The 16,582-nt window shown below is 32.5% G+C and overlaps 1 protein-coding gene across 12 annotated transcripts in view; it reads right to left on the bottom strand.

Moving 5' to 3' along the window:
- cyth2 (cytohesin 2) overlaps nucleotides 1-15,050 on the bottom strand; it is a 39,107-nt gene extending 24,057 nt beyond the window's left edge. For all 12 annotated transcript variants that reach the window (XR_015510866.1, XR_015510862.1, XR_015510861.1 and 9 more), the window contains exon 1: nucleotides 14,890-15,050. Coding sequence is in view for 1 of the 12 variants with exons in the window: in XM_087286523.1 (XP_087142649.1) it covers nucleotides 14,890-14,956 (67 nt within the window). In the remaining 11 variants the exon portion in view is untranslated. The remainder of the gene's footprint in view (nucleotides 1-14,889) is intronic.
- Between the last annotated feature and the right edge of the window lie 1,532 nt (nucleotides 15,051-16,582).

Below are 16,582 nucleotides of genomic sequence, written 5' to 3'. Positions count from 1 at the left end.
TCACGGCAATTCGTAACTTTTTGATTTAGTGGCTAATTCGAATGATTTCGTACAATCTAATTTGTACAATTTAGTACGATTTGCTCATCCCCCAATGACGGTTGGGTTTAGGGGCTCCTTTTAAAAACTGCACAATTTCGTGCGTCTAAACTCGTACAAATTCATATGAATTAGCCACTAAACTGGCAAAACGTAATGCAAAATAAACTTACATAACATAGTAAACTTACGTTTTCTCGTGAGATCAGGCTGGAGATTACTGCTCTAAAATATATTCTTTTTAAATGTCTGGGTAAAAGACAAAACTTTTTCCCCTTTTGTACACAATATATTTTAATTTGAGGAACATTTAAAATGTTTTGAAGCAGTAAACTCAGGCTGAATATTTCAAATAAATTATTGGCTTCTGCTGCCTTCATGTTCCAAAAACACACTTTTTTTTTTATTTAAAATTACATCTTTGGATATCTTTTCTTGCTGGAGATACTGTTGTCCTAAAAAAATAAAAAATAAAAAGTAAAAAAAAAATCTTACTCATACCGTAGGAACGGTATAGCAGAAAATTTTGACGGTTTTAAAACCTTGAGTTTTCCAAACCGCGGTATACCTTGAACACGGTTACCGACCCATGTCTAATTTAAAGCAAAACTAATTTAAGTGCATATCATTTTTAAAAATATTGTTTATTATTGTAATACTGAGAATTATTTAACACACGTTTAACATTATTTCAGAAAAAAAACATCACTACAACATCTGAAAGTGAACAGCCATGTTTGACTGTTGCATGAAACAAATCATATATTTTATCAAATGTAAACAAACAACAATAAATATCATAGCCACACAAACTAAAGAGTTAATTTTTTGTTGTATTATTTCTTACATCACATGCTTTAAATGTTTCTCATAATTCAGCATCCAGACTAGAATTGTTTAAGACTTCTGGACAGTAAAACAGCATGTTTACTCCGCTTGGTGTCAGAGATGCATGTAGATATCTAACCGCAATGCCTGAACAGTCTTTCAGAGGGTGTGTTATTTAGTATGCTATAGCAATGCATTTTTCCTCAATACCTCAGCCCTAGTTTACATACTGGTGAAGTTTACATTTAGATCATCTGTGTACGAACGGGCGACTCTTACGACACCAGCTAGTGTTTGGGAGATTTAAAGAGAGCAAGACAGAACAAGACAAAACCCTCGGCAGCTCTGAAAACACAGGCCTGCAGCCGGAGGCTCGTATGTGACGCCCCTCAGAACGCATTTACACAATCTGAAAACCACAAAACATGCCACTTCTAACTGCTTTTTCCTTTTTTTTTTGAAAACAGTCAGTGATAAACATAAATACTTTGCCCATTTATCTATTTTAATGACCATTTCGTCCATTATATATTGATTTTACTTCATTAGCTTTATAATTTTAACATGAATGTATATAATTACTCCAATCACTTTGCCCAACAACACCCCATTTCATGCATTTTTATAAAAAAAGGCAAAGTTTTATTAAACTGCAGTTGCAAACATATATAAAAAAAGAACTGTTAAAATATATTAACTTGACTTTTTTATTGTTTTACTACAGTTGTATTTCCCCACAGTAATTATATGAGGATTTGGCTATATATTTTTTATTGTATTATGATCTCTGTGAACAAATTAAGCTTACAATTCCCTGATAATAAACGGATAAATCAGTATCTGTTAAATAATGGCTGATATAAAAAGGCTCTCTTAAAAATCCAAGATGTTAGATGAAGCTGCACACAATTCCGCTACACTTAAGCTAAATGCACAGCACTGAAAGTTTATTCACCCTCTGATAAAAGCAAACAGACACAGCGTGACTATGTGATGCTAATTTGAATACAAATGTAATTTATTAACATAAAACATACCAATCACTTTTACCAATTGCACCGCATTTCATGCATTTTCATTCATTTATTATAGTTTTATCCTTAATTTAGATTGATTGGGGTGATTTTGTAAAGGTGTGAATTGTAAAAAAATAATAATAATCAAGCAAGAAGAATTACAATAGAGCAAAGAAAAAAGTACAATAAACAGTGCTTTGTGGTTTTTCAGAGAGTTAAACAGTATTCAGGTATAGAAATAAAATAAAAAAAACTTTTAATTTAAAAATTAAAAAAAGTTTTAATCTTCATTGTTTTAAGAATTCAGTACAAATATTCTACATTAAAGTTACAAATGTTGCAAATGTTTGTGCCTGGATGCTTTAAACTCTTTTGAAACTCCTTTGAAACATGCAAAATGAAAATATTTCACCCTGTTATTGTTAAACTTTGTGATGACTCCACAAATCTCACGTATTCTCAATTATTGTGCTGATAATCCCAACTCAACATTGCATTTCTTGCGATATGACTACTGCAGACACACACATTGTGATATCAATGCTGAAAATATATATTGTGCAGCCTTAGATTAGATAGAAAAACCTGAATCTTTCGCTGCTTTACTTGTTTGCACCAAAATTATATGAAAGCTTGAATACTTTTCATTGCATAAATTTAGTTTAAAAATCTGTGTATTTTCAATCATTTTCAATTCACTTATCTTTTGAGGCTGCTTATTCAATTCAATTCATGTTTATTTATGTAGCGCTTTTACAATGTAGATAAATGTAACACAGATACATGTGTTACAATGTAAAAACAGCTTAACATTAAAGTTCTAGTAAACTGAAACTGTGTCAGTTCAGTTTTCAGAGTGGAAGTTCAGTTTAGCGTGGTTTAAATTTCACTGCTGAAAGTCCAAACATGTAGTTACTGGTTATCTGCATCAATTCAGTATTGAAAAAGAGGGATTACTTTCTGATATTGCACCGACCCCATGATTATGATAGCGTCATCCCATGTAGCTTTTTTTTAAAAATTAACAGCGCTCAAAAGTTTGCGAGAAAATTTCAGTACCGATTGGTACCAAATTTCAGTATTGTGACAAAAATAAAATCTTTTATGTATTCTGAAATCAATATTTATATATTTTGCCTATTTTATGAAAGATTTTTTAAAAGATAAATTGATTTTATGATCGTGAAAATTTGACCAATTTGAACATGAATTTACACCAATAAAAAAAAACGAATGAACTTAAAGAACAAAACAATTTAATTATACGAATAATATAATTTCATGTTATTTGCACTATTATTTTTTATCATATAGAATATATATATATATATATATATATATATATATATATATATATATATATATAAAACATAAATTTGCATAGAAAGTACATGTTAAAATTATATTGAAACTTTTGTTTATATTTTCCAGAACAACTGACCACAGAGTTAAGGGACCAGAAAAAGATCAATCCATAAACATATTTTGTACTAAACAATGAAAATAAACATGCGTTATGGATGTGACAAAAAAGTCTGCGGGTTTACAGTATACAACATCCTTTGTAAAAATTCTGTGAATTAAACCACAAAGAAACAATGCTAATTAAAAGGATAAGAGTTTGTTCTCTATAAAAACAAACATGATTGATTTTATTTTATTTAATATTTTCACATTTATGTGGGAAAAAGTGTCGTTATGGATGTGACATCTCTTTGTTATGGATGTGAAAGATGTGAAATTGCCACTTGTGTGACTTTGGTAAATCAAATACAATACTTTGAAACCATTGACAGATGCATTTTTAAGTATTTCTTAAGTAAAGTAAAAAACTTGCTTACACCAAAAAACCCAAAAACAGTTTCACAGTTTCCGTATTTTGGTGAAAACACACACACACACACACACACACACACACACACACACACACAGACACACACACAGACACACACACAGACACACACACAGACACACACACAGACACACACACACACTCACACACACACACACACACACACACACACACACACACACACACATATTCATTTTTAATTGTAATGAGAGCAGCTACATAAAAATTAGGTCCTAATTTAGTTGTCTAACAAACCTGGCATTGCATATTATGAATATTGTTTACTCGTTAACTAACTATAATAAAAGCAAACAATAATCATAATATGAAATTCCAGGTTTATTAGACAACTAAACTGGGACGTCATTTTCATTCTTGACATCACTCTTCAAAAAAGATGGAGAGACAAAATATGAAGACTGCATGCCTGTTTAAAGGAGTCGTTATTCAACAGATACTGCTTTGTCAGTTCATTATTAGTGAATTGTAAGCTAAATTTGGACAAACAGGTCATCGTTCTATTAATTAACTAAAGGCTTGTGTTTAGTTTGTTGTGTTTCTCCTTAATAATATAATTTCAGAAAAGTATTCTTTGCAAAAGCTAAATAGGGAAATCACATTAGCAGCAAATGCTTAAGTTATCCGAGTACAACATTGTTCACAGTGAATTACTGATAGTGATAATGCTGTTTAGAAGTCATACTTGCATGCTAATTCTGCTTGAATATTTAAAGTATCATGGTAAACAATACAGAGACTGCTAAATGAACAAATGTGCGAATATAAAACTCATCTATGCACTATTTAATCAACAAACGCTGCTATCAATGCCATACTTTGATAGCCATTGGTTACTAACATGATTTACTTATTTTGAATTTGCAAATAATACTTTTCTGAAATTATATCATCAAGGAGAAAGTCCAAATGTGCAAAAATAAAACCTTACCCCAATGAGAACAAGAAGAAAACCTGTGACAGTCACTTTGATTAATTAATCATATAAATAGCCATTATGGCTTCATCACAGTGTTTCTTTCTTCGTTAAATCTCTTCTATTCAATAAGGTCTCAGATTTCCATATTAGTCTGAACACAAGCCTTCAGTTTGTTAACAGAATGATGACCTGTGTGTCCAAATAAAGCTTACAATTCACTAATAATGAACAGACAAAGCAGTATCTGTTAAATAACGACTCGTTTAAAACGACAGAGACAAAAGGGCTCTTTTAATACTCTAAATGTGTGATGAAGTGGCAAACTGTCACACGATTTCTCTGACACTCATGCTAAATGGTCCGTGTATGGTCCGTGTACGTTTTGTTCATTTGTTTTCCATTTTCAAACGGAATAAAGGAAATGGAGAAAACTGCCGTTTTTCCGTTTTTCTTTTGCTCACGAGAAAACGAAAAAACGAGATTTTGGCTGGATTTTCGTTTTTTGGTTTAGGGTAGGAAAACGGATAAACGACTTTAAAATTCATTTTACACATGTAGGCGGTGCTGAAACGCCCACTTTCCTCTAATTGGTCAACCAAATCTGCGCTCGTGACGTCACCCTCAAAATAAAAGCCTTACACGCAGGCTTTTAATTATTATTATTTAATTATATATTAACTAAGTTTACATATATCATTTGAACCACACACAGTTAGCAGGCTTACATTCATTGCGTATGTATAAATTAAATAAAAACATAAAGCAGTATACTTAGACATTTGTCATTAAAATAAGGTCATAGTTCACTGCCAAGCTTCTTGCTGCTGTGCACCTGATGCTGAGCAAAGATAGCCATTTCCGAGCAGCACCTGGTTTGCATTATTGTTTCAGAGCAAGGGCTTTATAATAATAATAATAATAATAATAATAATAATAATAATAATAATTATTATTATTATTATTATTATTATTATTATTATTATTATTATTATCATTATTATTATCAGTTACTAGTGTTTTTATTGTTTGGTGTGTTTTTTTTTTCTTTTTAATAGTTGTTAGCAGAACCAGAATAAGAACACTTTGGGCCCTGCTATAAAAACAAAGGGTACCATTTGTTTTCATTTATTTCTTCCTATTTTAATTATATATTGTAATTATTTATTTGCTAATTAATACTATTTTATTGCAACGCCAAAGTAGGCCTGTCTTATTATTTTTTTTATTATTAAATTTGCTGTTATTGTAGGCTAGATGGCAGGCTTTAAATATTTTAAATAACATTTACTCATAACCTTAATAATTCGAGAGCCGAACCTAAAAAAGTTTAAGTGCAATAAGCCTGTACAATAAAGAGAGCCGCAATGCATATTTCTAGCGCATTCTTTCACTCAACAATTATTGCTGGAATAATGAAATAAATTTCAAATTAACTAATTAAACACATTATAGTTGATAAAAAATTTGTGTCTAGTAGTTCCAACAAACAGATGAGCTCGCTACATGTGCGTTGCGCTAATAATTTGACATTTGCTCTTCTTGAGAAAGTGCTACAGCGGGCCCTGCTATTTCACATATAAGGTTAGTGATACGTATTTTAAATTAGTATTGCACATTATTCATTCATTTTCTTGTCGGCTTAGTCCCTTTATTAATCTGGGGTCACCACAGCGGAATGAACCGCCAACTTATTTAGCAAGTGTTTACGCAGCGGATGCCCTTCCAGCCACAACCCATCTCTGGGAAACATCCACACATACACACACACTTATACAGTACGGACAATTTAGCCTACCCAATTCACCTGTACCGCATGTCTTTAGACTGTGGGGAAAACCGGAGCACCCGGAGGAAACCCACGCGAACGCACTACACTACTGAATTAGACACACAATCTCAAAAAAAACTTGATGCTTATTTACATTATCTAAAGTCATTTCTTACGAGGTAGGATCTGTTGTTGTATTATATTTTCGTTTTAATATGCAAATAATTTTATTTAATTTGTAATAGGCCTATTGTCCCTCATTGCATAAAATAACCAGCCTTTGTATTCAATATGTTTGTAAATTGTCCATCCAGTTTGACGCAAGCTAAACAACATTTTGGCCTGTTTTGCTTATTAAATGAGTGATTTTCACGGAGAAACAAATCATCCATCCACACAGTTTTGTATAGGACCTGTGTGAACAAAAATATACACTTCATCATAGCCTATAGGAAAATGTATCTGTTTAGAACCAATTTTGTGTTGTATAATTAAAAATAGGCCTATTAAAAATGCAATAAAAAAAAAAGAATAACATTTGAAGTGCAATGCTTCAAAGATCCAATACGCTGGATGCAGAGCCAAAACAAAAACTGGTTTGTTTGTTTAATAAAATAATAATATGAAATTAAAGTGAAATAGTTCCATAACCTGTATTATAACTGTAGTCACCCTAGATGACAAATCATCCGTTGCGCCGGTCAGTTTCACCTTTAATCAAGAATGTGCCAGAACATTTACAGATTACCTCGGAATGAGACCTCGGTCTGTGAAGGATGCAGGACACAGAAACTCGTTGAGAATGGAGATGCATGCTAGATGTTTTATATCCCTTTAGATATTGTAAATAAACAACTAGTTTTTATAGAGATTGTGTCATGTCTTTTCTTTGACGCACGCGCTGAACACCCTGTAGCCTAAATAATAGTTTAGATTTTATAACATATAATGTTCCATTACTTTAAATGTATAATGTTTTTTAATATTTATGGATTATATAAAATATATAGTTTATATAAATGCGCTCTGATCATTCAAGGATCATAATGCGTTGCATATTCTTCTTATTCTTCATTAGGCTTGATCCGTAAATTGTGTATTTTATAAACTGATCGTTTATAAGGACTAAGCTATTAATAACTGTAATTCCTCGAATGGAAAAGTCTTGATTAAAGAAAAAGAGAACTTAATTCGACATATGCATATAGTGCGCTTATTTCTGCGCGCATCGCGCGCTTTACCGAATTACCTTTTTTATTTTTTTATGCACTATAAATGCATCTGGCAGCACCGAAAAGAGCAAATGCCAAGTTATTAGCGCAGCGCACAGACAGCTAGCTCGTCTAGTCTGAACCAGGGGTTTTCAAACTATTCATTGCACACCGATCCCATTGCATTTTATTTAGGATAAACCACTTATTTAAAATTAATTAATTAAAAGGTGCTTACTCTCCAATACACCACTGTAGTGTCATAATATTTAATAATTATAATTAAGATAGACACCTGACCTCCATTTAATAAACAATTTATTTGCCATACTCTGTTAATTTGAAGTTTAAAGTTTAAATCATTTATGTTAAACTTAAATTATTTAAAAACTTAAAAAGACTTAAATTTAGTAATTTAAGACATTTTTGGTCATAAGTTTACATACATTGACCGTTGCATTTAGTAGGCCTATTCTGGTCTAAATAAGCTTTTTGCATCTTAGGTGTTTACACACACAAATTAAGCAGTTTATACGTACATTTAATGTTACTTTGAAATTACTTTTGATGCAATAAATAATCCTAAATAGTTGAAAGTGTTAACATATTCTTGAAATGTAGTTATTTTATGACTATGAAATTTATTACTAAACAAAGTGAATCATTATGAATTTGCCAAGAAATAATCCACTTTACCACCGTAAAGCAATGCCCCACACTCACTAGAACGGTAGAACCTGGACTGTTTGATATGTTCTGTATGTAAAATAGAGAAAATAAGCAAGATGCGCAGTCTCATGCAGCCTTAGTGAAATATAGCGCGTCACAGCAATGAACTAAAAATAAAACCACCCTTGAAATGCTGGCGATCTTAATTTTTTCAGCCTACACTGACTGAGAATAATGTTGCACTATTTTATTAACAAATAATTAGAATGTTTTTTTTTCCTTCAACACATTCATCATTACTTTTGCCTGTGCAAGTTTTTTGCGCGCGCTTGAGCGCGAAGGCATCTATTTTCAGGTGCAAGATGCCACTTTGGGTGGCACCAGCACACTCTGCCACACCTGTGGCTATGTCCCTGCTACAATAATAATAACAACAACAACAACGACAAAATAATAACAAAAAAAATAATAATAATAAGACAGGCCTACTTTGACGTTGCAATAAAAAAGTATTAATTATCAAATAAATATTTACAATAGGCTAAAGGCATATATTAAATTAAAATAGGAGAAAATCCAATAGAAACAAATGGTACCATTTATTATAGCCCCATGCAGGGTCCATTGTGTTCTTACAAGCATTAAATAACTAAGTAAATAATAATAATAACAATACTAATAATAATAGGCCTAATAATAATAATAATAATAATAATAAATTATTATTTTATACAGAGTAGGCTATTATTTAGGCCTACAATAGCTCTGAAACAATCATGTAAACCAGGTGCTGCTCGGAAATGGCTTTCTTTGCTCAGCATCAGGTGCACAGCAGCAAGAAGCTTGGCAGTGAACTATGACCTTATTTTAATGACAAATGTCTAAGAATACTGCTGATTTACGTTTTTATTTAATTTATACATACGCAATGAATGTAAGCCTGCTAACTGTGTGTGGTTCAAATGATAGAATATGTAAACTTTGTTTATATATATAATTAAATAATAATAATTAAAAGCCTGCGTGTAAGGCTTTTATTTTGAGGGTGACGTCACGAGCGCAGATTTGGTTGACCAATTAGAGGAAAGTGGGCGTTTCAGCACCGCCTACATGTGTAAAATGAATTTTAAAGTCGTTTATCCGTTTTCCTACCCTAAACCAAAAAACGAAAATCCAGCCAAAATCTCGTTTTTTCGTTTTCTCGTGAGCAAAAGAAAAACGGAAAAACGGCCGTTTTCTCCATTTCCTTTATTCCGTTTGAAAATGGAAAACAAATGAACAAAACGTACACGGACCGTGTATCATCCGTTCATTTGATTATTCCTTTTATTACGGAAAACGAAACATCAGAAAAACGATGAATATTTCGTTTTTCTGTTTATTCTGTAGGCAGAAAAAACGGAAACTCATCTGTTATTCTGCTTATTAACTTAAAACGAAATATTAAAACAAACACAAAACCAAAACGAAATAATGAGTCAAAATATGGTCCGTGTGTACGTTTTGTTCATTTGTTTCCCATTTTCAAACGGAATAAAGGAAATGGAGAAAACGGCCGTTTTTCCGTTTTTCTTTTGCTCACGAGAAAACGAAAAAACGAGATTTTGGCTGGATTTTCGTTTTTTGGTTTAGGGTAGGAAAACGGATAAACGACTTTAAAATTCATTTTACACATGTAGGCGGTGCTGAAACGCCCACTTTCCTCTAATTGGTTAACCAAATCTGCGCTCGTGACGTCACCCTCAAAATAAAAGCCTTACACGCAGGCTTTTAATTATTATTATTTAATTATATATATAAACAAAGTTTACATATTCTATCATTTGAACCACACACAGTTAGCAGGCTTACATTCATTGCGTATGTATAAACTAAATAAAAACGTAAATCAGCAGTATTTTTAGACATTTGTCATTAAAATAAGGTCATAGTTCACTGCCAAACTTCTTGCTGCTGTGCACCTGATGCTGAGCAAAGAAAGCCATTTCCGAGCAGCACCTGGTTTGCATGACTGTTTCAGAGCAAGGGCTTTATAATAATAATAATAATAATAATAATAATAATAATAATAATAATAATAATAATAATAATAATGATAATTATAATAATAATTATTATTATTATTATTATTATTATTATTATTATTATTATTATCAGTTACTAGTGTTTTTATTGTTTGGTGTGTTTTTTTTCTTCTTTTTAATAGTTGTTACCAGAACCAGAATAAGAACACTTTGGGCCCTGCTATAAAAACAAAGGGTACCATTTGTTTTCATTTATTTCTTCCTATTTTAATTATATATTGTAATTATTTATTTGATAATTAATACTATTTTATTGCAACGCCAAAGTAGGCCTGTCTTATTTTTTTTTTTTATTAAATTTGCTGTTATTGTAGGCTAGATGGCAGGCTTTAAATATTTTAAATAACATTTACTCATAACCTTACTAATTCGAGAGCCGAACCTAAAAAAGTTTAAGTGCAATAAGCCTGTACAATAAAGGGAGCCGCAATGCATATTTCTAGCGCATTCTTTCACTCAACAATTATTGCTGAATTAATGAAATAAATTTCAAATTAACCAATTAAACACATTTTAGTTGATAAAAAAATTGTGTCTAGTAGTTCCGACAAACAGATGAGCTCGCTGCATGTGCGTTGCGCTACTAATTTGACATTTGCTCTTCTTGAGAAAGTGCTACACCGGGCCCTGCTATTTCACATATAAGCTTAGTGATACGTATTTTAAATTAGTATTGCACATTATTCATTCATTTTCTTGTCGGCTTGGTCCCTTTATTAATCTGGGGTCGCCACAGCGGAATGAACCGCCAACTTATTTAGCAAGTTTTTATGCAGCGGATGCCCTTCCAGCCACAACCCATCTCTGGGAAACATCCACACATACACACACACTTATACAGTATGGACAATTTAGCCTACCCAATTCACCTGTACCGCATGTCTTTTTACTGTGGGGAAAACCGGAGCACCCGGAGGAAACCCACGCGAACGCACTACACTACTGAATTACACACAATCTCAAAAAAAAAACTTGATGCTTATTTACATTATCTAAAGTCATTTCTGAGGTAGGATCTGTTGTTGTATTATATATTTTCGTTTTAATATGCAAATAATTTTCTTTAATTTGTAATAGGTCCCTCATTGCATAAAATAACCAGCCTTTGTATTCAATATGTTTGTAAATTGTCCATCCAGTTTGACGCAAGCTAAACAACATTTTGGCCTGTTTTGCTTATTAAATGAGTGATTTTCACGGAGAAACAAATCATCCATCCACACAGTTTTGTATAGGACCTGTGTGAACAAAAATGTACACTTCATCATAGCCTATAGGAAAATGTATCTGTTTAGAACCAATTTTGTGTTGTATAATTAAAAATATTAAAAATACAATAAAAATAAAAAGAAGGAATAACATTTGAAGTGCAATGCTTCAAAGATCCAATACGCTGCATGCAGAGCCAAAACGAAAACTGGTTTGTTTGTTTAATAAAATAATAATATGAAATTAAAGTGAAATAGTTCCATAACCTGTATTATAACTGTAGTCATGTAGAATGTGCCAGAACCAAATGAGAATATTTACAGATTACCTCGGAATGAGACCTCGGTCTGTGAAGGATGCAGAACACAGAAACTCGCTGAGAATGGAGATGCATGTTAGATGTTTTATATCCCTTTAGATATTGTAAATAAACAACTAGTTTTTATAGAGATTGTGTCATGTCTTTTCTTTGACGCACGCGGTGAACAGCCTGTAGCCTAAATAATAGTTTAGATTTTATAACATATAATGTTCCATTACTTTAAATGTATAATGTTTTTTAATATTTATGGATTATATAAAATATATATTTTATATAAATGCGCTCTGATCATTCAAGGATCATAATGCGTTGCATATTCTTCTTATTCTTCATTAGGCTTGATCCGTAAATTGTGTATTTTATAAACTGATCGTTTATAAGGACTAAGCTATTAATAACTGTAATTCCTCGAATGGAAAAGTCTTGATTAAAGAAAAAGAGAACTTAATTCGACATATGCATATAGTGCGCTTATTTCTGCGCGCATCGCGCGCTTTACCGAATTACCTTTTTTATTTTTTATGCATTATAAATGCATCTGGCAGCACCGAAAAGAGCAAATGCCAAGTTATTAGCGCAGCGCACAGACAGCTAGCTCGTCTAGTCTGAACCAGGGGTTTTCAAACTATTCATTGCACACCCATTGCATTTTATTTAGGATAAACCACTTATTTAAAATTAATTAATTAAAAGGTGCGTACTCTCCAATAAACCACTGTAGTGTCATAATATTTAATAATTATTATTAAGATAGACACCTGACCTCCATTTAATAAACAATTTATTTGCCATCCTCTGTTAATTTGAAGTTTAAAGTTTAAATCATTTATGTTAAACTTAAATTATTTAAAAACTTAAAAAAGACTTAAATTTAGTCATTTAAGACATTTTAGGTCATAAGTTTACATACATTGACCGTTGCATTTAGTAGGCCTATTCTGGTCTAAATAAGCTTTTTGCATCTTTGGTGTTTACACACACAAATTAAGCAGTTTATACGTACATTTAATGTTACTTTGAATTACTTTTGATGCAATAAATAATCCTAAATAGTTGAAAGTGTTAACATATTCTTGAAATGTAGTTATTTTATAACTATGAAATTTATTACTAAACAAAGTGAATCATTATGAATTTGCCAAGAAATAATCCACTTTACCACCGTACAGCCATGCCCCACACTCACTAGAACGGTAGAACCTGGACTGTATGATATGTTCTGTATGTAAAATAGAGAAAATAAGCAAGATGCGCAGTCTCATGCAGCCTTAGTGAAATATAGCGCGTCACAGCAATGAACTAAAAATAAAACCACCCTTGAAATGCTGGCGATCTTAATTTTTTCAGCCTACACTGACTGAGAATAATGTTGCACTATTTTATTAACAAATAATTAGAATGTTTTTTTTCCCTTCAACACATTCATCATTACTTTTGCCTGTGCAAGTTTTTTGCGCGCGCTTGAGCGCGAAGGCATCTATTTTCAGGTGCAAGATGCCACTTTGGGTGGCACCAGCACACTCTGCCACACCTGTGGCTATGTCCCTGCCACAATAATAATAACAACAACAACGACAAAATAATAACAAAAAATAATAATAATAAGACAGGCCTACTTTGACGTTGCAATAAAAAAGTATTAATTATCAAATAAATATTTACAATAGGCTAAAGGCATATATTAAATTAAAATAGGAGAAAATCCAATAGAAACAAATGGTACCATTTATTATAGCCCCATGCAGGGTCCATTGTGTTCTTACAACCATTAAATAACTAAGTAAATAATAATAATAACAATACTAATAATAATAGGCCTAATAATAATAATAATAATAATAATAATAATAATAATAATAATAATAATAAATTATTATTTTATACAGAGTAGGCTATTATTTAGGCCTACAATAGCTCTGAAACAATCATGTAAACCAGGTGCTGCTCGGAAATGGCTTTCTTTGCTCAGCATCAGGTGCACAGCAGCAAGAAGCTTGGCAGTGAACTATGACCTTATTTTAATGACAAATGTCTAAGAATACTGCTGATTTACGTTTTTATTTAATTTATACATACGTAATGAATGTAAGCCTGCTAACTGTGTGTGGTTCAAATGATAGAATATGTAAACTTTGTTTATATATATAATTAAATAATAATAATTAAAAGCCTGCGTGTAAGGCTTTTATTTTGAGGGTGACGTCACGAGCGCAGATTTGGTTAACCAATTAGAGGAAAGTGGGCGTTTCAGCACCGCCTACATGTGTAAAATGAATTTTAAAGTCGTTTATCCGTTTTCCTACCCTAAACCAAAAAACGAAAATCCAGCCAAAATCTCGTTTTTTCGTTTTCTCGTGAGCAAAAGAAAAACGGAAAAACGGCCGTTTTCTCCATTTCCTTTATTCCGTTTGAAAATGGAAAACAAATGAACAAAACGTACACACGGACCATATTTTGACTCATTATTTCGTTTTGGTTTTGTGTTTGTTTTAATATTTCGTTTTAAGTTAATAAGCAGAATAACAGATGAGTTTCCGTTTTTTCTGCCAAAAGAATAAACAGAAAAACGAAATATTCATCGTTTTTCTGATGTTTCGTTTTCCGTAATAAAAGGAATAATCAAATGAACGGATGATACACGGACCCTAAATACACAGCGTTGACAACAATATACCCAGCCTCTGATAAAAGCAAACAGACACAGAGCAGATGTAAACAACCGAAGGAGGCCAAACATGAATGAATGCAGAACAATGACTGCTGAACGACATACTACGCTGCACAAATTCGACATGTGACAGCAATATATTTGATTCAGGCTTCAAATGTTTAACAAAAGAAATAAACAGCACTTCTACCTGAAACCTCTCCACATCTCGCGTGTGTATAATATGTTATAAGGAAACAGCGGCGGCGATGCGGCACTAAACACAACGCCAAACAGCGATACTTACTGTAGTCCAGATCATCCATCTTGGGGGCTTTGCTTTTAGGCATATATGTCTCGGAATCGAATGTCATTCAATAACCGAGAGATAAGGATATATATAAATATACCCCACTAACGAAAAGGAAATAAATAAATATCAAGGCGGAGGACCGAAAGGACTCAGACAAAGGAGGAGTTGAGAGCGGAAGTTACGCCTGCCAGTGAAAAAACCCGACCTGGAACTGCGGCCATTTTGGTAAGGGCTAATTCTGTGTATTTTCATTTATTGTTTCTCTTGTCTTTGCCTCATAATACATATTACTTACTTGCTATTACTTGTACGTATACACAACTTTTAAACAAAAAAGGTTTAGTGTTACGCTTTCCCTTAAACGTCTGTAATTCAATAACCATGAAGTTTAGACACCGTAAACGTAACTATAATTTAAAACATCTATTTTGAAAATAATTCAGTTCTTTGTTTATGTTTACGATTGTGTTTTACTTCCTGACCCGATGATAGCAATTTGTCGCTGTTGGTCAAACACTCAACTGAAATGTAGGCTATGCTTAACTGTTCAGTATGGCATGATCATAGCTAAAAAAAGTTATTCTTTGTTTCTAGAAAATAAATGTTTAAAATGCTATACAATGTTTAAAATAATACACATTAGTCTACCTAGTTTCCACACCAAATATATATAATTCAGTATGCTACGTTTCCTAGCTAGCATAGTAACAACTAATGCATTCTGAAATTGTAGCTGTCCAAATTAAACATTAACAACCGAAAACACAAGAGCAGGTTAGCTGTATTATGAGACTTTAGTTATACATTTGTATAGTAGCATTGTTTAGTTAGTCAAATTTGACGACTGGTTATAGCTAATTGTGGTGATTTTGGTTTTATATTTGCATATGTGTTCGTACATCCGAAAAGTATTTTTTGCAAATTCTAGTGGAATTGGAAAGCAACCAATGCTATCAAAGTTCAGCATTGTTCACATAAATAGTGATAATGTTGATTTGAAGTCATGTGCAATTTCAGATCGATTCAGAGTAGCGTGGTAAACAATATAAGGATCATGTCACAAGTTGTCAAGGTGTGCTCATGACAGTATGTCATTGTAATTCATTTTTATTAGCCTTTTACCTGCTGAAAAAAACGGCCTAAAGCAGCCTAGACTGGCTAGTTGGTTGACCAGCCAGGTTTTAGAGGGGTTTTGGTAATTTCCAGCCTGGTCTTAGCTGGTCAGGTTAGGAAATGAACAACTAATAGCTGCTTGACGAGCCTGGTAAAAGCTGTACATAGCTGGTTTTAGCTGGACTCTCAGCCTTGCTAGGCTGGTCAAGCTGGTTTTAACTGATCATCTCCCAGCCTGACCAGCTAAAACCAGGCTGGAAAGGGCTAAAACCAGCCTGGAAATGGCCAAATCCCCTCTCAAACCAGACTGGTGGACCATCTAAAACCAGCCAACCAGCTTAAACTAGTTTAAGCAGGTTTTTTCAGCAGGGTTTTTATTGAACACCAATGTGCAAATATAAATCTAACTTTTCTTCAATCTGGTTTTACAGTAGGCTAATTAGATTATATAAATAGACCGTAACCTATAAATATGATGACATTCTGTGAGTGGATCATATTTAGCCACTTGATTGTGCTTATGTAACTCTCTAAATTTCTTCTCATTTTAGTCTTTTGTTGTGTCTGCTTTGGA

Source organism: Danio rerio, chromosome 16 (genome assembly GCF_052040795.2).
Source record: "Danio rerio strain M-AB ecotype USA chromosome 16, GRCz13ab, whole genome shotgun sequence".
Lineage (NCBI taxonomy): Eukaryota > Metazoa > Chordata > Actinopteri > Cypriniformes > Danionidae > Danio > Danio rerio.
The sequence above is the reverse complement of the archived record's forward strand: the minus strand, read 5'-3'. Positions and strand labels throughout refer to the sequence as shown.